A 25,803-nucleotide genomic window follows, 5' to 3' on the forward strand; every position below is an offset into this window, starting at 1 on the left:
TGGTGCAGTGGTTTAGCATTAAGTCCTGGGTTTGAGTCTGCAACTTCTTTCATCTTCAAAATTGAGCCAAAGAAACGGCGTGGTACTGTTAGGTTCAGGGACAATATCCAAGCTTTTTAAAGTACAAAATGTTAATACAAAAAAAGAACGAAGTAAACTATAAATACAGACATATGTTATGAAAGGTATATAACATAGTATCTTCTGAGAAAAGTCACACCGTCGTCACCAAACAACACTCACAAACTTAACAAGAACTGAATGTGGTGGAAAGGTGCAACCGTTTATTTTTAGTGCCAACTTCAATACACTTTACTGAAACTTAGGTAAAAACTTTTGAGAACAATGTTGTAGCAGATACAGCCTTTTCCCTTTGCTCATAGATTATGTCGTAATCCAAACGAGTGAGAAAAGTCTAATTACTAAGTACGAATGTCTGCTTCATTGGACAGATTTGCCATAATAAGGGGACTTTAATGTTTGGTACATCTCCATGCAAACAGGGGACTTAAAAACTTGCCCAAGGACGACAGGTGAAAATTAGCTCTTGAGCTACAACGCATGACAATACAATGCATCTCTCCTGTTGAGGTTGATGGAGGCTGTGCACTGTCCAAGTCTCAAATAAATAAATAGACTGAATTTAAAAACATGAACTACATTCTAAAGGCTGGTGCCGTTCCATATATTAGATTAGCTCCATGTCATGTCGGCTATAAAAAGTAAAACGTGGTATAATAACCACAAAATAAGACGGTATTGTCGGTTGAGAGTGTGTGACCCGTGTGTGACCCGTGTGTGACCCGTGTGTGACCCGTGTGTGACCCCTGTGTGACCCCTGTGTGACCCTGTAGGCCTCTAGAGGGGTGTATCTCATCGCTCTCCGAGGACGGATGGAACAGATGATGGACGAGATGATGAACTCTGCGGCGCTCCGATGTTTGGACAGCCCTGAAGTCAAACGCGTGATAATGTGCGCCGTGCTGGAGGCTGTAGACTGGAGAGATGTCAGGGCTGAACACGGAGGCAAAATGAGGCGTGGGAAACCGGCCGTCCCTTGTCGCAAATTTAACTAGAACATGTGAAATTAGCTAATTCTCCAGGTTCTTCTCACCATCATCAGTAAAAATGTATTAGATTTAGTGTTTAATATAACTTCTGTCACAGCCAAACATCGTCACATCACGATCCTGGTCAGTTCAGGTTACCAAACAGGGGACGCATTACCAAACAGGGGACGCATTACCAAACAGGGGACGCATTACCAAACAGGGGACGCATTACCAAACAGGGGACGCATTACCAAACAGGGGACGCATTACCAAACAGGGGACGCATTACCAAACAGGGGACGCATTACCAAACAGGGGACGCATTACCAAACAGGGGACGCATTACCAAACAGGGGACGCATTACCAAACAGGGGAAACATTACCAAACAGGGGACGCATTACCAAACAGGGGACGCATTACCAAACAGGGGACGCATTACCAAACAGGGGACGCATTACCAAACAGGGGACGCATTACCAAACAGGGGACACATTACCAAACAGGGGACACATTACCAAACAGGGGACGCATTACCAAACAGGGGACGCATTACCAAACAGGGGACGCATTACAAATCAGGGGACGCATTACCAAACAGGGGACGCATTACCAAACAGGGGACACATTACCAAACAAGAGTCAAACTACCAAACAGAGGACAAATGTATCATATCAAATGTGATGGATAAACAAATCTACTTCAAACATTTTTTGGAACCATTATGATTGGATAATAGAATTAAAAACTATACATTGACAAAAATAAGAATCCAACAGAATTGTGTTCGAATATGTTTTGGTTCAGGTTTACTTATCAGACAGAAGTGAAAATAATCACATTTGAATGTTTTTAACATAACTTTTCATTTTTAATCAGGATTTTTTAATCAGCATTTTTTGTATTTATTTTTTATACAATTTTACAGTTTCAAAGCCCTCACCATGACAACAATGAATCATGCAATATATTTGTCACATAGTCGCCTCACGATCCCTCTCGATCCCTCACATAGTCGCCTCACGATCCTTCTCGACCCCTCACATAGTCGCCTCACGATCCCTCTCGATCCCTCACATAGTCTCCTCACGATCCCTCTTGACCCCTCACATAGTCGCCTTACGATCATTCTCGACCCCTCACATAGTCTCCTCACGATCCCTCTCGATCCCTCACATAGTCGCCTCACGATCCCTCTCGACCCCTCACATAGTCGCCTCACGCTCCCTCTCGACCCCTCACATAGTCGCCTCACGATCCCTCTCGATCCCTCACATAGTCTCCTCACGATCCCTCTTAACCCCTCACATAGTCGTCTCACGATCCTTCTCGACCCCTCACATAGTCGTCTCACGATCCTTCTCGACCCCTCACATAGTCGCCTCACGATCCTTCTCGACCCCTCACATAGTCGCCTCACGATCCCTCTCGATCCCTCGCATAGTCGCCTCACGATCCCACTTGACCCCTCGCATAGTCGCCCCCAGATCCCTCTCGACCCCTCACATAGTCGCCTCACGATCCCTCTCGATCCCTCGCATAGTCGCCTCACGATCCCTCTTGACCCCTCGCATAGTCGCCCCCAGATCCCTCTCGACCCCTCACATAGTCGCCTCACGATCCTTCTCGACCCCTCACATAGTCGCCTTACGATCCTTCTCGACCCCTCACATAGTCGCCTTACGATCCTTCTCGACCCCTCACATAGTCGCCTTACGATCCCTCTCGACCCCTCACATAGTCGCCTCACAATCCTTCTCGACCACTCACATAGTCGCCTTACGATCCTTCTCGACCCCTCACATAGTCGCCTTACGATCCCTCTCGACCCCTCACATAGTCGCCTTACGATCCTTCTCGACCCCTCACATAGTCGCCTTACGATCCTTCTCGACCCCTCACATAGTCGCCTTACGATCCCTCCCGACCCCTCACATAGTCGCCTCACGATCCCTCTCGATCCCTCACATAGTCGCCTCACGATCCTTCTCGACCCCTCACACAGTCGCCTCCAGATCCCTCTCGACCCCTCACATAGTCGCCTCACGATCCTTCTCAACCCCTCACATAGTCGCCTTACGATCCTTCTCGACCCCTCACACAGTCGCCTCCAGATCCCTCTCGACCCCTCACATAGTCTCCTCACGATCCTTCTCAACCCCTCACATAGTCGCCTTACGGTCCTTCTCGACCCCTCACATAGTCGCCTCACGGTCCTTCTCGACCCCTCACATAGTCGCCTCCAGATCCCTCTCGATCCCTCACATAGTCGCCTCTCCCTCCGTTTGCTCGTCTCTGGTCTGTCGCTGATGGTCCATTCAAATTAAAATGAGCCTCCATCAGTCTAATGGAGTCCGGGAGAACAAAGCCCGGCCCTCTGCAGTCTGCACAAGAGCACGGGATTATCGCTGCTGTCATGGGCCCATTAACACGCAGTGGGCTCTTCCCCTCGCGCCGAAATCAACCGGACTGACGGCACAGCTGCCACCATAAAACTGGGTCGGTTTAAGAGGTCAGGAGTGGAGTGCAAAATAATGGGTCATTATTGGTCAAATATTTTGCCATTTCACTTCTCGTAAAAATTGGCAGGAGGAAGAAAAGCCCCGGGTAGAAGAGCAGAAGAGTCCGGACTAATACATCCTGGTTTGGACCTGGTTTGGACCTGGTTTGGACCTGGTTTAGACCAGGTTTAGACCTGGTTTAGACCTGGTTTCGACATGGTTTAGACATGGTTTAGACATGGTTTAGACATGGTTTAGACATGGTTTAGACCTGGTTTAGACATGGTTTAGACATGGTTTAGACATGGTTTAGACATGGTTTAGACATGGTTTAGACCTGGTTTAGACCTGGTTTAGACATGGTTTAGACATGGTTTAGACATGGTTTAGACCTGGTTTAGACATGGTTTAGACATGGTTTAGACATGGTTTAGACATGGTTTAGACATGGTTTAGACATGGTTTAGACCTGGTTTAGACATGGTTTAGACATGGTTTAGACATGGTTTAAACCTGGTTTAGACCTGGTTTAGACCTGGTTTAGTCCTGGTTTAGACCTGGTTTGAACCTGGTTTGGACCTGGTTTAGACCTGGTTTAGACCTGGTTTAGACCTGGTTTAGTCCTGGTTTAGTCCTGGTTTGAACCTGGTTTGGACCTGGTTTAAACCTGGTTTAGACCTGGTTTAGACCTGGTTTAGTCCTGGTTTAGTCCTGGTTTGAACCTGGTTTGGACCTGGTTTAGACCTGGTTTAGACCTGGTTTAGACCTGGTTTAGTCCTGGTTTAGTCCTGGTTTAGTCCTGGTTTGAACCTGGTTTGGACCTGGTTTAGACATGGTCTAAACCTGGTTTAGACCTGGTTTAGTCCTGGTTTAGTCCTGGTTTGAACCTGGTTTAGACCTGGTTTAGACCTGGTTTAGTCCTGGTTTAGTCCTGGTTTGAACCTGGTTTGGACCTGGTTTAGACCTGGTTTAGACCTGGTTTAGACCTGGTTTAGTCCTGGTTTAGTCCTGGTTTAGTCCTGGTTTGAACCTGGTTTGGACCTGGTTTAGACCTGGTTTGGACATCGTTTGAATCTCATTTGGACCTGGTTCAGGCCTGAATCCAACATGGTTTGAACTTGTTTTGGACGTGATTATAACCTGATTTTAACTTGGTTCAGACGTGGTTTTACCTGTGTCCGTGTTGGAAAAACGTTAGCGGCAATGCTAACTGCTAACAATCATTTTTTGTTTTTTGTGGTTGCCATGCCCACAGCCCAGACATCGTGTGGTGCTCACAGAATCTGGTAAATTTGCCTTGCTGTTCTGAACAAGATTAAATTTAATTAACACCCTGTTGTTAATTAAACCTTATGCTGCATTCCTAGTTTTATTCGGACATTTGCAGATTAGATTAAAAAGTATTTGGATGAGCTTTGAGGAACATTGACCATCCTAAACCCTCCTTTCCTGGCAACCTCCCTGCCACAGCTACTCAACTTCGCTGAGAATACGAGTGGGTGGAAAACGAAACGCTAAATATTTCCCAAGAATGTTGCTTTGATTGTGACAAACCACCTTGACCAGGAGCAGGTTCGGCAAGAGACATTTTACAGTGCACACTATCTTCCTCTCCATGTAGAAACTGGCTCATCAGCATTTCGGCTTCTCTTTCAACCCGGAGACATCCTTCTCTTTGTCCTTTACGCACCGCAACATCCATAGCCCACGGCCACGCGCACCCTTCACCCTCCACCACCAGCAGCAGCAGCAGCCCGTCCCATCGCACCTCACCGGGTTAGTCGAAGGGGGGGCCGACGAGAAGAGGAAACGGGGTGGAGGACGTTTTCTATCACGCTAGAGCCTATTGAAGCAAGCCCAAGCCAAAAAGCACTGTTGTGTGCGGAAACAATTGGACTGGTCCATGTATGTTCAGGCGCTATCTGGGCAAAACCAAACACACCGCGAGCCGCCGAAGCCAATGGACGAGCGAATGGAGCGATTTGGGCCGAATGCAAACACATCTATTACGGACCGCCACTTCAAGCTGTACAAATGAAAAAGCACGTCGGAGGTCGCCGGGGAGGAAAGGCAAATATTAAGCTCGGGGAGTGTTAAAAAGCGAGAAAACAGGACTACACCTATCGGCCCCGCATCAGCTCAGAGGAAAAGAAAAGTCAACCGTGTCGTGTTTAGGGTCTGTAAACAGCGTAGGCTTTGGGTTGGTGTTGGCGCAATGCATTTTTAACGGAGATGCAAACTGTTACAGCAGAGATATGAATGATTTCGCAAAAGGGCGAGTTCAACTGGATTTGACTGGAAATGATTGATGGATTTGCACATGAGACTTTCTGTGTTGGATTGTGTCAAGTTCATATGGAAGTTCACGAGTGTAAACGTGCACGGATTGAGCCGTTTCCTGTCCGTTTTGTGCTCGTCCAGAATGAAAGGCTAATTTAATCTCAACGTAAACGCTCTCTTCATTGAGCAGCGGACAGCTACAGCGTTTGAGAGTGGTTTTTATTTTCCAAAGGTCAGATTGGCGCCACTATAGTCATTAAGAGTCGTCTGCGTGTTACTAAAGATACAATAAACACACAATAACGCTGGGCAAACAAACAAAAAAAGACTGCAAAACTGATCATTTGTACTATAAATGACCTAAAGTTCATTAAAATGCGATCGATATTTCAATTACAAACAGATAAACCACAAACATTGCACTCTTCGTGACAACAAATCATCTAGCAAGCGCCGAATAGCATGCAAAAGACTATATTGATGTCAGGTCACAGCCTCATTTGAGATCAGTTACAAAGATAATGAGCACTTTACGGCCAGACTAACAATGCTGAACTTCACAATCACAATAGAGCTGAGCAAGTTCCGACACCACCAATCGTACCGCAACAGAAGATATCGTTGCATATTGTATCAAACACCTTCCACATCGACATCACTACCTCATTTTATCCACAACATGACAATAACCGCTCTTCAAGTCCACAGCTCGTGTCGTGGAGATGGGACACTCCGCCGTGACGCACAAAGCCGTGCGGCGGCGTTAATGCAAGCAGATATTTTAAAGGGGAAACATACCTTTTAATGGATTTGCCAGATAAGCCTGTTGCTCTCTGCTGGAGGGGGGCCCTAAAGGACGCTGCGATCGATGCACGAGCGGATTTACTGTGGGAGAGAGGGAGAAAACTGTTATTTAACGCTTAAGCAGAAGAATAACAAATCCTGCCGGCCCATGTTTGCGCTGGCCATTATCACAGGACTAATCTGCTTTCAAGTAACATCAGTGTCCGGTGAATGAAGGCTTTATTTGTCATTTAGAAATAATGAAGGTGCAGGGGAAAGTGCACTTGACCTCGCGCAAATGGTAGATACAGAGTCATTTTCCTGATGGCGCTTCTTCCTCATCACATAATGGAGTAATCCCTGTTATAAAAGCTCACATATGATCATGTAACAATGGGCTGAAGTCTCTGCGTGACATTTGTAAATAGTAACTGTGGGAAAGGAAAGAGCATTTATTTTAAGCGACACATGCACTCAAACGTCATTGGGGATTACGGAGCAATTTTAGAGTCAAATATCAGAGTAAAATAACTCTTATAGAAGTGTATATTCTAATAATATAGTAGTAGTAGATGCTGTGTTTGTTGCAACTCAGTTTGTTCTTTGTTTTAAAGGGACAGTATGCGACTTTCTGGAGGTAACGTCAAAGTTAAAACCATACTTCAGAATATTCTCAGATATATGTATTTTATGTCATACTGAAGAATGTGATGGTCAAAAGAACAAAATGTCCACGGAAATAAGGAGGAAAAGGCTCCTTCAGGCCAGGTACGAGTCAGTTTGTGGAGAGTCCGCTCACAGTGAGGACGCATGTTTTGTAAAATATATTTTAGCTCAATAAAACCATGAACCTACAATTCTAAAACAAATAATCTATAAAAATCTATTGTTTTAGTCAATATTTGGCTAAAATGTTACATACTGTGCCTAAATATTATTTGTTGGTCTAGAAATTATGTAGTTTTAACAGTGATTTGTTACAATACTGTCATAATTTACTTTTATTTTACCAGCAAATTGTACTTTTCATGGAAAAAATAGGCGGTTTTGTGTTGTTAAATGTTAAATAACCAGATACATTATGGTTTATTTTCCACCTGTAATGCTCGGCGTCAGGCAGGGATGTCAACTTTCGCTAAAACGTCCAGCTCTGTCTTTCTCCACAAAGTCTTTAAGTTTAACTCTCCCCCACATCATTTACTTCGAAAAGAGTAGTTAGCGTTTACACTTTACGACACCTCAGCCTCACGCTCGTAGCCTTCCTCAATAATGCCATTACAAAGCTGATCACACTGTCCTCCAAAGCCTATATTCATATTAATGACCGTAAAGAGCCCCATCAAGAACGGGACAGCAGTGATTAGCATGATCGAGTGTCCGAGCGTCGCGTTTTCGGCCACGCCAAGGTCGCGACACGTCTCGCGCCACGCCGGAGCGAGGCCCCGGGCCCCGTCTCGGCGAAATGGACTCGTTTTGGAAGTTGCTGGGGTAAAGGATCCTTTCCAGACCTCCCGCGAGGGCCCTCAGGAGAGCCCGCACTTGTAAAACCCTCCATCTCATTAAGAGGCACGACGAGGGCTGTTAGGTGTTAGCGCCCCGCCTCTCCGCGCTGTAATAAGACATGTCTATTCTCCGCTTAAGTCCCCTTCATTAGCGTTATCTCCAGTGGGCACCGGTCCAATGGCGAGCGGGCGAAGGGGGGCGGGGCACGCGGCGCAGTTAAGCCGCTTCATCCAATTTCACTCTTCCACATGAGGCGGGGGGTGGGGTGGGGGGGGACTTTGCCTCGTCAGCGTTATAACGTGATAACACTGGGGGAATACTGTTGTGGTCATGTGACGGGCGGGGTCAGTGCGTCAGCTGACCGAGCACTTCAGAAATATTACAAGTGGATAAGATAAGACGGGTTTGTGTGGATTTAAGATGAAGGTAAATGCAGGTGAAGTTAGAGCTTGAGCCATGATCTTATATGTAGCGTAACTGGTTTGATTATCATACATGTGGGAGGCGACAAAAATGTATTGCAATATTGCTTGTTTTTTTAGTATCATGAGGAAATCATGTCAATCCAGCAGAAATGTGTTAAATATAGCTTTAAACTTGAGCGAGGTCTGTTCAATTAGCTTAAATGGGCCCATCTTTACATTCATATACAATTTACATAGCAATTCAACTGTGAGTAACTATTTGATATATTTGTATGTGGGGCATTTATAAGATAAGATAAGCCTTATTTGTCCCACAATGGGGACATTCCTGTGTTGCAACACAAAGTAGGTACAGAAGTAAATAATAAAGAACAGATAACTTGTAAATAACTTTAAAAAAAACACTCTTAATAGAAAAAACTCTTATGCTCTAACATACCAATAGTAACACTGTTATTTACAGCTGTTATATGGACAGAGAATATTGCACCAAGATGATTGGCATTATGTCAAAGTATTGCACATGAATATGACAGTATTGCACATGATTATTAAGATGAACTACACATATTTAGGGCTGACAGTGTGTATTTATCATGTATTTCCCAGTTGCAATTCATGTTTTAAACCAGTGAGTTTAAAATGAGACCAACGTTAAATAAAATTAACCATAAAACTTGCAGAAATATTACCATAAACTACTTTTTATTAACCATAAATAAAATATACTCGACATTCAAATTTAGCTCATCTTCACAGCAAACGTTCAACATCCAAACTCTAATCATACATTTACCACATCCTTGTCAACATAATCATCATCTTCATAACCGTTTGTGTATAATAATTCCCTACGATCTGCGTGCGACCGGTCTGTGGCCTCTTTGGGACTGAATTCTTGGCCAAAACGTTTACCCAAAACGTACAGCCTCAGTTATAGATAAAAGGAGTTGGAATAGCTTTGGATATTACTGAAAACATAATCCATTTATTGTCACCTAAGCACAGAGCGTGTGCCACAGTAAAGTCGCTGAAGCCTGCCAGATCGGGACAATCCTACAAACTGCTTTTAGCAATAAATCCTCACACTTTTAGCAGCTATTTTCTCTGTTCAAAATATGTCCCTTTTTCACAGTCTCTCGCTGTGAATTTCTGCAACTGACGGAGACCACACGGACGGAGAGAGAGAAGGAGGGAGGAAGGAAGGAGAGAGAGAAGGAGGGAGGAAGGAGAGAGGAAAGGAGAGAGAGAAGGAGGGAGGAAAGAAGGAGAGAGAGAAGGAGGAAGGAAGGAGAGAAGGAGGGAGGAAGGAAGGAGAGAGGAGAGGAGAGAGAGGAGGGAGGAAGGAGAGAGGAAAGGAGAGAGAGAAGGAGGGAGGAAGGAGAGAGGAGAGAGAGAAGGAGGGAGGAAAGAAGGAGAGAGAGAAGGAGGGAGGAAGGAGAGAGGAGAGGAGAGGAGAGAGAGAAGGAGGGAGGAAGGAAGGAGAGAGACAAGGAGGGAGGAAGGAGAGAGGAGAGGAGAGAGAGAAGGAGGGAGGAAGGAGAGAGGAGAGGAGAGAGAGAAGGAGGGAGGGAGGAAGGAGAGAGAGAAGGAGGACTGAATAAGAGGAGAAGGAAGGAAGGAGAGAGAGAAGATCATGAAGAAAGGGGGAGGAGGAGAAGGAAAAAAGGAAGCAAACAAAGGGAGATAAAAGAAAGATAGAAGAGCTAAGGATTAGAAGAGGGTGGGTAAACAGAGAGAAGAGAGAGTTCTTGGAGTAAAGAAGGGAGATAACGAAAGGAGGGGAGTGAGAGAGAAGGAGAAAGGAAGAAGAGAGGAGAGCTGAGAGAGAGAAAGAGAAAGAAAGGAGGAGAGAAAATAATGAAGAAAGGGGAAGGAGGAGAAGTTACGCAGGGAGAGAAAGAAAGTGAAGAGCTGGAAGAGAGAGAGAGAGAGAGAGAGAGAGAGAGAGAAGATGAGAAGAGGATGAGGAGAGAGAGAGAAGAGAGTGGGTGAGTAAAGAGGGGAGATAGAGAAAGGAGGGAAGTGAGAGCATAGGAGAAGGAGAAGAGAATGAAGGAAGAGCAGAGACAATAAAAAGAGGAGAGAAAGGAAAGAAAGAAAGAGATGGAGAAAGGAAAAGTGTGTGTGTGAGAGAGAGAGAAAGAACGCAAATGAAAACAGTGGAAGAGAGAGGAGGAAGAAGAAAGAAAAAAAAAAAAGATGGTGTGAAACTGCCGACCGTCAAATGATCTGGCCCCTCTCCAGGAAACGGCGACTCTGGGACGATGGCACAGTTTGAGCTAATTAGGATCATAAAGTGTCGAAATGTTTAGCCATCAGGAAGTAGGCGAGAGGGCGGGGCCGAGCTGGCGGGACTTCAGACGGAGACGGCCCAGAATCTGCCGCAGGATTAAACGGCGACACATAAGGATAAGAGGATGCGGAATATGTCAACAAATCAATTAGCGCGTGGAGTGCGAGCGAACGGCGCTAACGGACGGGAGCCGCGCACACGCCAGCTAGCGGCTACTTCTGGGCTAAATGCTGCCACAAACGGGCTTTTGACTGGCTGTACGTACGTGGCATTGATGTAAACAAATGCATTTTAAGTGAGAATCATTTCTACGTGGAATTGAGTACGATTTAAACGCATTCTTACGGACTTGATTAGCTTTTAAACATGTGATTTTGTCGGCGTTAGCATTAGCATTTTCCAAGTTGAAATGATGTCTACGCTTGGAAAACACACTTTATAAACCACGCCTCCGTCTCGAATTAAGCGTTTTTTACCGTTAGAGCGCTCTCTGCTGTGAGAAGTGGGAATGAACGATGACAAAAAAGCATAAATGAAGCTCTTTGGGCAACGTGACTGCGAGGCTAACAGAGCCGGTCGCCGTGAGCACAGTTTGACCGCAGAACGAGTCCGATATTTGTTATGGGGACTTAAAAGATGAGACCGCAAGAGAGTTCTGGATTTTTAACCTGTGACGCAAGAATCCGGGATGACATTTCAAACGGAGTGATTTGTGAGCGCTCGGGGAAGATGACATTAAAAATTAAATGAATAAAAATAAAATTAAAAGCTCAATAAAGTCAATTTTGCATAATATCAGACATTTTAAGGAGTTAATCTTGTTAAAATTACCAATCAAACTGACTATTATATCACATTTATTGCTAAAAAGTTATAAAAAATGCACTAAAAGTAATAATGTGTTGCTTCACGGAGCTCTTGTGGTTGAAGTTATTATTTTCTGTCCATCCCAATCACGTTAAGTTGTTGTTTATGCGCTTATTATTTCCCATTTTTCTATAACACCATTTCCTACAGCACCAAGTCACTGCTTATGCTCAATATGACTATTTCTGACCATAAAAAACTAGCTACGGTTTCTTTACATTTGACCTTTAGCACAAACATCCCTCACGCCAGCGAAACAACTTTATTCTGCGGCGTTTAAATCTATGTCAAATACAGCCAATCGTTAAGTTAAAAATAGCTGCAGAAAACAGAGCAACAGGGACAAGGTGGTGGTAATATGGAGTTTCTGACAAAAATGAGCTTTAATAAGTGTCCTCGGACGAGACGCCGGGCTGTGGAACCAGTGGAGGATGGAAAAAAGTAGAAAAGTTGGAGAAAAAGAGGAAGAAGAGTGAGGTTTTTCTGTGAGGATGAATGTGCAGGCTAAAGATACACACAAGACGCTGCGCCAACAACTCTCCAAGAAGAACAATCCGGGTCAAAGGAAGCACAGAACAATGAGAAAGTTGCATTGTTTACAGAAGAAACGCCTCCGCAGTGCTGTTGAAAAGTGCGCATTTTTTTGTCGAGTCGTTTATGCAAAATTGTCACGCGATAATGCAACAACGTCCCCGAATCCCGGCGTCGTTGCCCTGTGATTTCTGACGGGCTTTTTACCTCACAAAAACAGAGTTTCGGGAGCGACACGGAGCTCGGCCGTCGTCTCTGACTCACCGAGCTGGAGGTAAACAAACAGTCTCCATGGCAACACCTCACGATGACATGTGCAAAGTCGCTCGGAGCAGAAGACTATTACAAAAGTTCCTGGGTTATTGCTCTAGCTTTGTCCAATTTGAAAGACGTTTTTACGCAATTAGAATTCATGCTCCAGTCGTGTTTTGCTCTAACGTCACGGAGACTTTAAACTCATACATAATAACTGCAAAAACACAATGACGTCTTGTTTTTTATCAATCCCGACCAGAAAAGCGACATTACGACCTTGAAACCGACACATTCGTAAAGTCTTGATTTCTTTGTACAGTAAATGTCACGTTTCACTGCATTCACGCGACACCCCTAAAACGATGGGACGATCTTAAATAAGCGGGACAAGGAAGTGTAATATAAGGTAAACGTGAGCGACAGCAGGGCACCACTGGAGAATATGTATTTGAAATGTTTATTACTGTTCATGGGTTTCAAGCTGAAAGATTCCTTCTCGATTTGACAGATTTTGACATGAGCAAAAGTACAATTCAAATCAAAATGTTATATCTTTTGAATGGGGAAAGGTCCAAACAGTCGTTATTTGCATGAACACCATGAATAAGGCATTTTTGTCGCTGAATGCATCATCTTTGAGTGGGCTTTTTATTGTATACTTAAAAAATGTCCTGCAGGTTGAAAGTACGAGAGATATTATCATGACATGCATCTGACGGTATGGTATTATTGTAGTGTGTCACCATATGATTATATAATACATATTCTCGATATGAATGTTGACATCACAAAGATTTTTTTCTTTCTTTTTTTCAAACGCTCTTCAAGGTTTTAGACTGACATTTTCAACACTTAATAATCAGACTTTCTTTACGTCACCGTGTGGTTTCGTACCAGTTTCTATCAACCTCAAGATCATTCAAAATCTGTTTATTGCTCATTTATTTTGTATCAATACTTCCTCAAATAATTATCTAGTTTCTATGGTTTTAGCATGATTTCATATCTGATTTTTTATATTTATATTTTTGACAGCCATAATTTAGTGTGATAGTTTGGAGAGGCAGACATAATTGAGGATATGTTAGTTTTTTCCTTTTTAAATGGCTAGACAAGCCTTGGTACCAATGATTATAGTTATATTCATAATATTGCTATTACCACACAGTTATTCATCATATCTGAACTGAAATGGAGTAATGGATCATGGTCTTTGTAGTCTATGTAGTATGGATATTATTGAGAGAGTTTTTGCCATCACCCTAGAACAGACTCGATTCATTTCCACACATGAATACTGATCACATGCTCGAAACACAGACGCTGGCAAAACGACGTCCTGAGAGGGGCGTAAATCTGGTCTCGCGGCAAGAACGGCAACAACTCTTTATTTAGCTGAATTAGTGTTTAGAGTCAAACAAGTTGTTTCTTTGTGTAAATTCTGCATAAACTTTTCTACAGATTTCTCGACAAATACCTTATTGATTGATGTAAAATTATAATTGATATGTACGATAGGTATAAATGTACCAAATAAAGTCTGATAACCTGTCATACGTCACTTTAAATAATGTATATTATGTCCACTTTAATCATAAGACTGATTTCAACTTTAGATATCCATGGGTTTCAGAATGATGAAAAATAAGAAACCAATTAAATAGCAATTAAAAATACAAAATCTAAAATATGTTATCATTTTATTGTGGAAAAAGTCCACAAAGTGTTGTAAATAACAGGAAGCTGAGACCCATGAATACATTGACAGTTAAAGAGCAAAGACGTTCACCGTTTATGTGTGTTTAAACATCTATTCTATTCTTTAAAGTTATTGTGATCGTATAATGTTTCCAAGCGGCGTGAACAGATTGCCGGAGCGTAACGCATGACTAACTCAATTTCACTTCTGTGTTTTGTCGTCAAGGAAACAAGAGCAAAGAGTTTGAGTCTCAGTGAGTAACAGCCGACTGTGGGAGTCATCAAACAACAGCCTAATTAACTCAAGTATCACCTCCTCAATGTTTTAAACGGCGTGTGTGCACAATCCTCCGCTACGCACTTTAAATCTACTCTACTCGACAAGCGCTCGTCCACACAAGCGCCGTACGACTTTATTTTGAACACACGAGCGGTGTACGACTTTATTTTGAACACACGAGCAGCGTACGACTTTATTTTGAACACACGAGCGGCGTACGACTTTATTTTGAACACAAAAGCGGCGTACGACTTTATTTTGAACACAAAAGCGGCGTACGACTTTATTTTGAACACACGAGCGGCGTACAACTTTATTTTGAACACACGAGCGGTGTACGACTTTATTTTGAACACACGAGCAGCGTACGACTTTATTTTGAACACAAAAGCGGCGTACGACTTTATTTTGAACACACGAGCGGCGTACGACTTTATTTTAAACACACAAGCAGCGTACGACTTTATTTTGAACACACGAGCGGCGTACGACTTTATTTTGAACACAAAAGCAGCGTACGACTTTATTTTGAACACACGAGCGGCGTACGACTTTATTTTGAACACAAAAGCAGCGTACGACTTTATTTTGAACACACGAGCAGCGTACGACTTTATTTTGAACACACGAGCAGCGTACGACTTTATTTTGAACACACGAGCGGCGTACGACTTTATTTTGAACACACGAGCGGCGTACGACTTTATTTTGAACACAAAAGCAGTGTACGACTTTATTTTAAACACACGAGCAGCGTACGACTTTACTTTGAACACAAAAGCAGCGTACGACTTTATTTTAAACACACAAGCGGCGTACGACTTTATTTTGAACACACGAGCGGCGTACGACTTTATTTTAAACACACAAGCAGCGTACGACTTTATTTTGAACACACGAGCGGCGTACGACTTTATTTTGAACACAAAAGCAGCGTACGACTTTATTTTGAACACACGAGCGGCGTACGACTTTATTTTGAACACACAAGCAGCGTACGACTTTATTTTGAACACACGAGCAGCGTACGACTTTATTTTGAACACACAAGCTGCGTACGACTTTATTTTGAACACACGAGCGGCGTACGACTTTATTTTAAACACACGAGCAGCGTACGACTTTATTTTAAACACACAAGCAGCGTACGACTTTATTTTAAACACACGAGCAGCGTACGACTTTATTTTAAACACACGAGCAGCGTACGACTTTATTTTAAACACACGAGCAGCGTACAACTTTATTTTAAACACACGAGCAGCGTACGACTTTATTTTGAACACACGAGCAGCGTACGACTTTATTTTAAACACACAAGCTGCTTTTTTTTAAACCATAGAACATACATTTTTGTAAGAATATGGAGAAATGTCGCTCTGAACTAATGAGTAATTTGGACGATTCTTTTTGTTATCGTATTTTCCGGACTATAAGTCGCACCTTTTTTTTTATAGTTTTGGCCGGGGTGCGACTTATACTTATATTTATACTCATATGCTTATACTCCGAAGTGAAGTTATTCGTTATTTTCACACTTGCAACTGCATTTCGTACTCCAGTGCGACTCATATGTTTTTTTCTTGTTTTTTGGGCCATACATTGAACAAAAAAATACTTAATTTTGCTTCTTAAACGGTCACGATTGTTAGTGGTATATAGTGGTGGTTATATTGTGACCTGAATAATCACGATTATCGATTAACTTTATAATGTTGACAGCAAAAGGGAAATTTAAAGTTTAACAAGAGCGTGTTTACTTATGAGTTAAAGTTAAAGTCTAAATATCAGCTTGAAGTGCAATAGCAACATTTTCACTTTAAATTATATTCCAAACAAATCCAAGACAAGGATTGACAATATTAAAACTGATTCCAGATAGAAATAATATCTCTAATTTAATTACGACATTGCTGATTATTCACATCGGCTTCATGTCCAAAATATTTGAATCAAAAAACTGAAACGCCAACAATCTCGTGTTACCGGGGAATAATAAGAGTCTGTTAATTGTAAGAGACAGTTTCCTGCCAAAAGTCCATTTGTAATTTTCTAGAAGAAGTTTTAATTGTTTAAAAGAAGTGTATTTATACCATAACCACTAAATAGTTTTACATGTATTCATAAAAACACTGGCTATGGCTATGAAAACTGCTTCTTTAATCAAATACAATCACTAAGTTCACCTCAGACTCTGGAAAAACACTGCACGTACTTTATCCTATTACAGATATGTTTTTTTAATACATCGCCATGGTTGCACGGTGACTTCAGCAGGTTCTTTCTAAATATAGAGATAATGAAAGCGATTTGTTCATCATCAAGATGGAATTACAGACAAAATGGCTAATTAAACATAAGCAGAAAAAGCTGTTATAACATCGTCCAAATACATGAATCATCAAACAAGATATTTAAGCAAAGTATCATCTCAGCAATGTAAAAGAAAAGATAAGATAAGATAAGATATTCCTTTATTGTTAAATTTCATTGGTGCAACGCAGGTAGATACAGAGGTAGATACAGAAGAACAGATCACTTATAGGAAGTCTGAAAAACACTTTCAGTAGAAGATCTCCTATAAATAAATAAAAACTCCCATAGACAAATAAATAAATAAATACCTAAAAACCGCACCACGTTTTTGGCTCCTTCCTTTTCTCTTCTCCAGCTCTGCTCCAGCTTTGTTTTTTTCTGTGGTTTTTTTGGGCGACAGCCTCGACATTTGTTTCCTGAACTTTAAGTAGACTCTCCCTTTCCCAACGCCGGGCTCTCGAAACGCCAACAGGGACTATTACAAGATAATGACTAATTATGCTAATGCGTGCTAAAGTTGTGCTTTTCCTCCCTCCATGGTCACTTTATCGGCTTTTCTCCAGAGGCTGCAGTCAGTCGTAATAATAACCTTTTTTCTCTCTCTCTCTTCCTCTAAACGCGTTAAACGTCCATTTGCTTAGAGGACGCGGCGTCCTAAACCGCGCGGTTAGCGTTAGCGGAGGTGAACGGTGATCGGAGGAAGCGCGCGGAAGCCGAGTCGACCTTCGTTAACCTCGTGAGTGCCGCCGGCGTTTTAGTCGCGGGTCTTAATGCGTTTATCTGAACACAAACAAAAGTGACAGAAGCGTTGGCGGGCCTCGGAACGGGGCGTTACATCAGAGGAACGCATCCCCGCCCCCGACAGTGCGGTGGCCCCTCCCACAGGCGCATACAGTGACATTGGGGCGTCCCGACAATGGAACCAGGCCACGCACATCTGCACCGGACAGAATGGGGATGTGTTTCGACTGCGTTGTTGATATAAATGTGATTTACTGCCATTTTAGTCACTGTTTAAAGGACATATATACTTAGTAAAGGTTTAAAGGACACATATTTTGTCGTGGCTTAAAGGACGCATTTTTAGGAAAGGTTTAAAGGACAGATTTTAGCATGATTTGTATCGTTATTGCCCGTTAAAGATGTACTAAACTGTATTTTCCGGCCTATAGTCGCACCTTTTTTCATAGTTTGGCCGGGGTGCGACTTGTACTTATATTTATATTTATATACTTATACTCCGGAGCGACTTATATGTGATATTATTTGTTATTTTCACACTTGCAACTGCATTTCATACTCCAGTGCGACTTATATATGTTTTTTTCTTCTCTATTATGCATTTTTTTGGCTTGTGCGACTTATACTCCAGAAAATACGGTACCTTTGCTCGGGCCTCTCATGTTTTAAAACTTAAAATGACGTATGCATATTTTGTATCAGTCATGTGTCGACGATGTCAGGATTAGTGTCAGTGCTCCATCTACTGGCAGCAAAGGGAATTACCATGGGACAGTAAACAAACGCTAGCTTGCCTAAGCATGCTAATACGAGCTTGCAGTCGTAACGAACGTGATTTGACTTCAGAAACGATTAAAGAAACAAGCGTGAATGAAGCAGAGGCAAGTCCAGGTGTGTTTTTGATGAAGGAACAATAATATAATTGTAATATAACGTAAAAAGCCTCGCACAGACTGATGGAAAGCGTGGCTGCCAGTCTGCGCCAATCATCACCAACCGTTCACACACACCACACAGCATATGCAAGGTGGGGGAGGCGTCTTGCTCAAGGACACAACAACAACATTGCACTATAGTCCGAGCAGGGAGCAGTTTAGTCTGTTTCTAGACCTGGTTTAGTTCACATTAGTCTTGGTCTAAAACAGAGCTTGGACAGTCTTCAAACGTGCAGCGCACTGTAAAATGCTGGTTTTATGAGGCGGAAATGTGAAATCACACCACGTTCTGGAAGCGGCACGAACGATCCGAGCTGTGACTTCTGGAGAGTTTTAAAAAGTCAAAAGAGTTCACTGTAAATGAGTCGGATTATGTTGAATCACGTGAACGGTGAGCTTGGGTGAACGACGACTGTGAATCACTTATTTATACATATGTGTCGTCCCTTTACTAATAAAATACAAACATACATCAGATACAGAGTGTGTCCTCAACATCCAACCAAAAGCAAAAGAAATCTTCCATCCAAACGGCTCAATAACGATCCGTAGACTGAAGGCAAAGGGGAAGAAGTAGGTCACAAAGACTAAACTAACTAATGGTAAAAAAAGAGAAGAAAAAGGTCGTGGATCGAACCGGCGAAGCTTCCATTCCATTAAAGAGCGTTCCATTGAAGTGGTTGTCATGGATACCGTATCGTTTACAGTGAGGGTGAGTCAGAAGAACAACAGTCTGTGTTTAGTCATTCACACTTTCGCGGAGCAAGAACAAACATCGGACGTCTTTTTCTGGTCTTTTCCACAGAATAAACTCGAAATATGTCGTTGTTTTCTGTCTCACAGCTTTGACTTTCAAAACAACAACAATAAATTTAACGAAATTCAAATAATTCATTCATCCATATTTCTGTCGTTTGTATTAATATTCAGTCGAAGTATTATTTTTTTTCAACACCCTATTTTTTGTTTTATATATTGCTTATTTCAAATCATCATTTATTGTTTTATATCGCACCAACCGCAAAGGTAAATTTGATGGTGAATTTTCGGATTATACGGTTTTAACGTTGAGTTGACCGCTTCCAGTCGATATTTGACAACGTTCCCCAAACATTTGTCATCACACGTCGCCTGATGGTCGAGGAATCCAAGAGTGTAACATTAAAGAACTTATTTCCATTTGTTTTGACCATTAGACGGCAAAGACACACAGAGTTAATGTGTTTAACGTGAATGACTTTGACAGACAAATGGAGGAAACAGGTTTTATTTGTGCTATTTTACATGTAAATTATGTGATGTCAGATCTGTTCAGGTTTGCTGAAGTTTGTCTCTATTAAAGGACAATAAGTATTCAAAATGTACTTTTTTTGAGCTTTTAATTGTTGTTCCTTCATCGAAAACACACTTGGAGTTGTATTTTGCTTCATTCACGCTCGTTTCATTCGATCCTGTTGAGGAGGTCATCTTCCCTGAACATCACAAAACACTCAATTTCCCCCAGATTGTTGCGTCACAAATACGGACATTTTCTACGTAATTTTTCTGATTTGAAATGATGTTCACGCATGGCTCCTTTTGCAAAGCATTCACGTTGCCTAAGGGCTTCATTTATTTATGCATTTCCTTCCTGTTGACAGCAGCAGAGGGCGCTCCAACACCTAAATACCTCATTGTAAACGGGCGTGCAGTTTGTAAAGTGTGTTGGGCGTTATAATATGTGACAATAATGTCAAGTACTAATGTCAGTGTGACCAGAAGCATGTTTAAATCTATAATATGTTTAAATCTATAATATGTTTAAATCTATAATATGTTTAAATCTATAATATGTTTAAATCTATAATAATGTCCACGCACACGTTTGAGAAGGAGCAGTTTCCCTTCGTCCTGTTCCGTACAAACCCAACACGAGCCTGAGCCATGTTCCCGGCTCAGGAAAGAACCGCACCTTTAGAAATGACAGTAAATGTAATGTGGCCAGTGCAAGGGCCATACACCACGTTTTAACGCACACAACGGGCCCGGAGTGCTGCGGCCAGCTCACGTCCCACTGAGCTACATCCCACTGAGCTACATCACACTGAGCTACATCACACTGAGCTACATCACACTGAGTTACATCACACTGAGCTACATCACACAGAGCTACATCACACTGAGTTACATCACACTGAGCTACATCACACTGAGTTACATCACACAGAGCTACATCACACAGAGCTACATCACACTGAGCTACATCACACTGAGCTACATCACACTGAGTTACATCACACAGAGCTACATCACACAGAGCTACATCACACTGAGCTACATCACACTGAGCTACATCACATAGACCTACATAACACTGAGCTACATCACACAGAGCTACATCACACTGAGCTACATCACACTGAGCTACATCACACAGAGTTACATCGCACTGAGCTACATCGCACTGAGCTACATCACACTGAGCTACATCACACTGAGCTACATCACATAGACCTACATCACACTGAGCTACATCACACAGAGTTACATCACACAGAGCTACATCACACTGAGCCCACATCACACTGAGCTACATCACACTGAGCTAAATCACATAGACCTACATCACACTGAGCTACATCACACAGAGTTACATCACACAGAGCTACATCACACTGAGCCCACATCACACTGAGCTACATCACACTGAGCTAAATCACATAGACCTACATCACACTGAGCTACATCACACAGAGTTACATCACACAGAGCTACATCACACTGAGCCCACATCACACTGAGCCCACATCACACTGAGCTACATCACACAGAGCTACATCACACAGAGCTACATCACATAGAGCTACATCACACTGAGCTACATCACACTGAGCTACATCACACTGAGCCCACATTACACTGAGTTACATCACACAGAGCTACATCACACTGAGTTACATCACACTGAGCTACATCACACTGAGTTACATCACACTGAGCCCACATCACACTGAGTTACATCACACTGAGCCCACATCACACTGAGTTACATCACACAGAGTTACATCACACAGAGCTACATCACACTGAGTTACATCACACTGAGCTACATCACACTGAGTTACATCACACTGAGCCCACATCACACTGAGCTACATCACACTGAGTTACATCACACTGAGCCCACATCACACTGAGTTACATCACACAGAGTTACATCACACAGAGCTACATCACACTGAGTTACATCACACTGAGCTACATCACACTGAGTTACATCACACTGAGCTACATCACACTGAGTTACATCACACTGAGCTACATCACACTGAGCTACATCACACTGAGTTACATCACACTGAGTTACATCACACTGAGCTACATCACACTGAGCTACATCACACAGAGTTACATCACACAGAGCTACATCACACTGAGCTACATCACATAGAGCTACATCACACTGAGCCCACATCACACTGAGCCCACATCACACTGAGCCCACATCACACTGAGCCCACATCACACTGAGCTACATCACACTGAGCTACATCACACAGAGCTACATCACACTGAGCTACATCACATAGAGCTACATCACACTGAGCCCACATCACACTGAGCCCACATCACACTGAGTTACATCACACTGAGTTACATCACACAGAGCTACATCACACTGAGCTACATCACATAGAGCTACATCACACTGAGTTACATCACACAGAGCTACATCACAATGAGCTACACCACACTGAGCTACATCACACAAAGCTACATCACACTGAGCTACATCACACAAAGCTACATCACACTGAGCTAAACGTTTGAGGAATAAAGTCTGGCGGTAATGCAACACTCGGATGCCAACCGCCATAAAACAACAACAACAACATCACACTGAGCTACATCACACTGAGCTACATCACACTGAGCCCACATCACACAAAGCTACATCACACTGAGCTACATCACACAGAGCTACATCACACTGAGCTACATCACATAGAGCTACATCACACTGAGTTACATCACACAGAGCTACATCACAATGAGCTACATCACACTGAGCTACATCACACAAAGCTACATCACACTGAGCTACATCACACAAAGCTACATCACACTGAGCTAAACGTCTGAGGAATAAAGTCTGGCGGTAATGCAACACTCGGATGCCAACCGCCATAAAACAACAACAACAACATCACACTGAGCTACATCACACTGAGCTACATCACACTGAGCCCACATCACACAAAGCTACATCACACTGAGCTACATCACACAGAGCTACATCACACTGAGCTACATCACATAGAAGTAATAGGTACGAAAGACAATGTGGAGAGTGTGCAAAACGTTTTTGTGCAAACCAATTAGATGCAGGTTAAATTTAATTGAATCTAGTATTCTGCATCTTAAAATCACCCTTGGTTTGACATTATACTATATTAAACTCTGTTTGTTCTTAATAAAACCTTTAAAACAGTTCAAAGCCTCCACTATAGCACTAATAAAGAAGAAACATTGAGGAAAACTTAACTTTTTTCGCTATAGAATGCAACATTTGTGGTGATAAAGTGGTTTATTTGAAAAAGCAAAACAAATTTAACACATTAATCAATCAATCAATCTTTATTTAAAGAGCCAACACTAACACTCGAAATGACCAAAGTGCTTCACAATAAAAAATCAAGGCAATTCAAAACATATAACTAAGAAACATTAACATAACAGAACATTAAACTTTTCTGATTCAGTTTAAACAAGTCAAAATATGTATAATGTATGGAAAACGGCTTTGGATACAGTAGCTTTAAGTGCATTAGACTCTTGAATGCTCCACAGTACGGCATTAAACTTTTCAGACTTCATAGACAGGTAAGTAGGGCAATTTACACAAGAACGCACGTTTTTCAGTTTCGTTTTGAGCAATACCAGCGATGAAATACTTGTAGTAGAGATACTTTTAATGCTAATCGCGTTACAGTCACAGAGTGCACCTTTAAGCGTCCGGTATTATTATTATTATTGCTGCACATTAATAGCTTTTCTGCACAGTTTTCAGCAGAGCAGTGGTTCTCAAACTTTTCACAACAAGCGCAAGGGTAATATTTGTCTTTGGGAGTTCCACCAGACATAAATTAGACTAAACCAGGTCTAAAATGAAAATCAGAAATCAAAAAATGTTTATTGCCATTGTTTAATGAACAGAATTCACAAACATAGGAACTGATTTGGTGCAACATAAAGCAATGAACAATGATAAAACAAGCGATACAAGTCAAAAGAAAAACTATTTAATGAGACTAAAACATGGATAAGATTTCTAAATGATGATTAATCCAATACATTGAAAAAAAATCAAAACGAAACTAATAATTAAACTGCAGATAGGCAAATGTGTAATCTAGAGAAACACTGAAAAAGAGCAAAACCAAACCAAAAACTTCATCTTAACGCTACAGATAACTGAAGACGTTTACACGTTCAAACATCTTGATGTGTTTTTTTCTCAATGTTGAGCCTCGGTCAAAGAGGGAGATGCGAGCCGCAGATAAAAGGACACATTTCGATTCCAAACACAGCCGGCTACAAAGGCCCCTCAAATCTAATCACATATTCTCCAAATCAGCAGAACTCCTCACCTGCTCCGCAAACGTGACCCGGGAAATCACAGCCGGGATCTGGAAGTTAATTAAATCCAAAACCCAAAACTCAAATCACAGAAATAGTATTAAAAAGTGACTCAGGAATTAATTAAAACAAGTTGAAACAAAGGCTAGAAAATATGAGATTTGAGTCTGGGCCACTCACTGCAAAAATACATTAAAAAATAATTTGTATTCAGAAAAGCTTGTGTTTTGAGTTGTCTAAGACTGGTTTTAATAGATTTATTTTATTTTATTTGAATTTCTTACCTCCTTTATGATAGTTGTGTTGTTGGATTTTTCTTGATTTAACTGCAAAATGTCTCACTTCGTTTGCCGATTTGGAATAATAAAAAAGTCAGAAAGTATATAATTCAATGTAAAGTCACAAATTAAATAATGCACATTAATATGTTCTCATTTTCAAACCCAAATCTTGTTTATGGATGCATAGTTTTGCAGTTTTTATGTGATGAAAAATGATTATAGTATATTTTTCTAAATATAACAATGGTATCAACAGTTTAATAGCAGTTTTTTTTAACAACAATATCTTAGTTTACCACCAAAAGTGTCAAAAAAAGTATAATATCACAGTTGTTTTGGAGATGTGCAAATTTACACTATTGAGTATATGATAAAAAATGACTAAATAAATAAATAAATCAAGTGTAATAATGGCTATAAGTGATATTCCTGCACTTTTGTGATTTATTTTATGTTTTGTGCGACAACTTGAACCTCAACCAAGTCATTTACAGCACATTTTAGCATCGTTATCGAGACACTGCTAAAAAAACACACTGAGATATTAATTTTGATCCATATCGTGCATCCCGACTGCCAGAGCCAGACCCGGGACATCAGCCCAAACGCCTTTATTCCAACTCCTTTCAACGCGGCGGTCTCGCACTCGACCCCTCTCCAAGTTATAGCTACATAAATTACAGCGCGTTTCTCACATTCCCCCGATCGGCGATCTCCTCGTATACGATCTCGCACGAGAGGCCAACGCCAGCTGTAAAAACATAATGTCGGGCCATAAATCTTTTCACTGCTTATTCTTGTCCATAAAAACACGTACGAGAGATAAAAGGCCAGAATGTAGTGGACTTATGTCGCAACGATGAACGCTGATAGTCCCGCAGTGTCTCTAAAAGGCAGAAGTCAAATGCATTCCTCAAAATAAGTAAATAAAGTAACATGTTGGAGAAAAAAACTGTAATTTCACTATAACGTCACATTAAAGTTTGAGAAAATTAAACTGGTGGTGCTGAAAAGCCAATAGACACATTTAAACCATCTTTTTTCAATTGTTATAATAAAATAATGAAAATATACTGCAAAAATATGCTACTTTTAACTGAAAAAGACTGTAATAAACACAAATGGTTCATCCAGTAATGACAAAAGAGCTCTAAATTAATCAAAGTAGTAATAAATAAGTCAATATGTCAATACAGTGACCATGAAATCGTCCTTCACATGGTCCAGGGTCTGGTACACATTCAGGGTCGTGTAAACAAAAGTACTGCAGTGCACATTAAGCCCACAATGCGGCGCAAGCGAGCGCATTTGTCCTCCTCAACCATCACGGACAGCACGACAAAAGAGCAGCAAAAGGCTCACAAATCCACAACTGTAATCACGGAAATCTACGAAGAAACCAGAGAAACAATGGATCAGATTATCGAATAGACGCCGGTT

General features: G+C 41.8%; 1 protein-coding gene across 1 annotated transcript in view; it reads right to left on the reverse strand.

Moving 5' to 3' along the window:
• The window catches only part of adarb2 (adenosine deaminase RNA specific B2 (inactive)), a 352,690-nt gene that overhangs the window by 324,126 nt on the left and 2,761 nt on the right, over positions 1-25,803 (reverse strand). The window contains exon 2 of the mRNA XM_072450488.1: positions 6,632-6,718. Within this exon, the coding sequence (XP_072306589.1) occupies positions 6,632-6,718 (87 nt within the window). The remainder of the gene's footprint in view (positions 1-6,631; positions 6,719-25,803) is intronic.

Source organism: Eucyclogobius newberryi, unplaced genomic scaffold (assembly GCF_026437365.1).
Source record: "Eucyclogobius newberryi isolate DKJ021-1_F unplaced genomic scaffold, fEucNew1.0.hap1 SCAF_18, whole genome shotgun sequence".
In the NCBI taxonomy this organism is placed as follows: domain Eukaryota; kingdom Metazoa; phylum Chordata; class Actinopteri; order Gobiiformes; family Gobiidae; genus Eucyclogobius; species Eucyclogobius newberryi.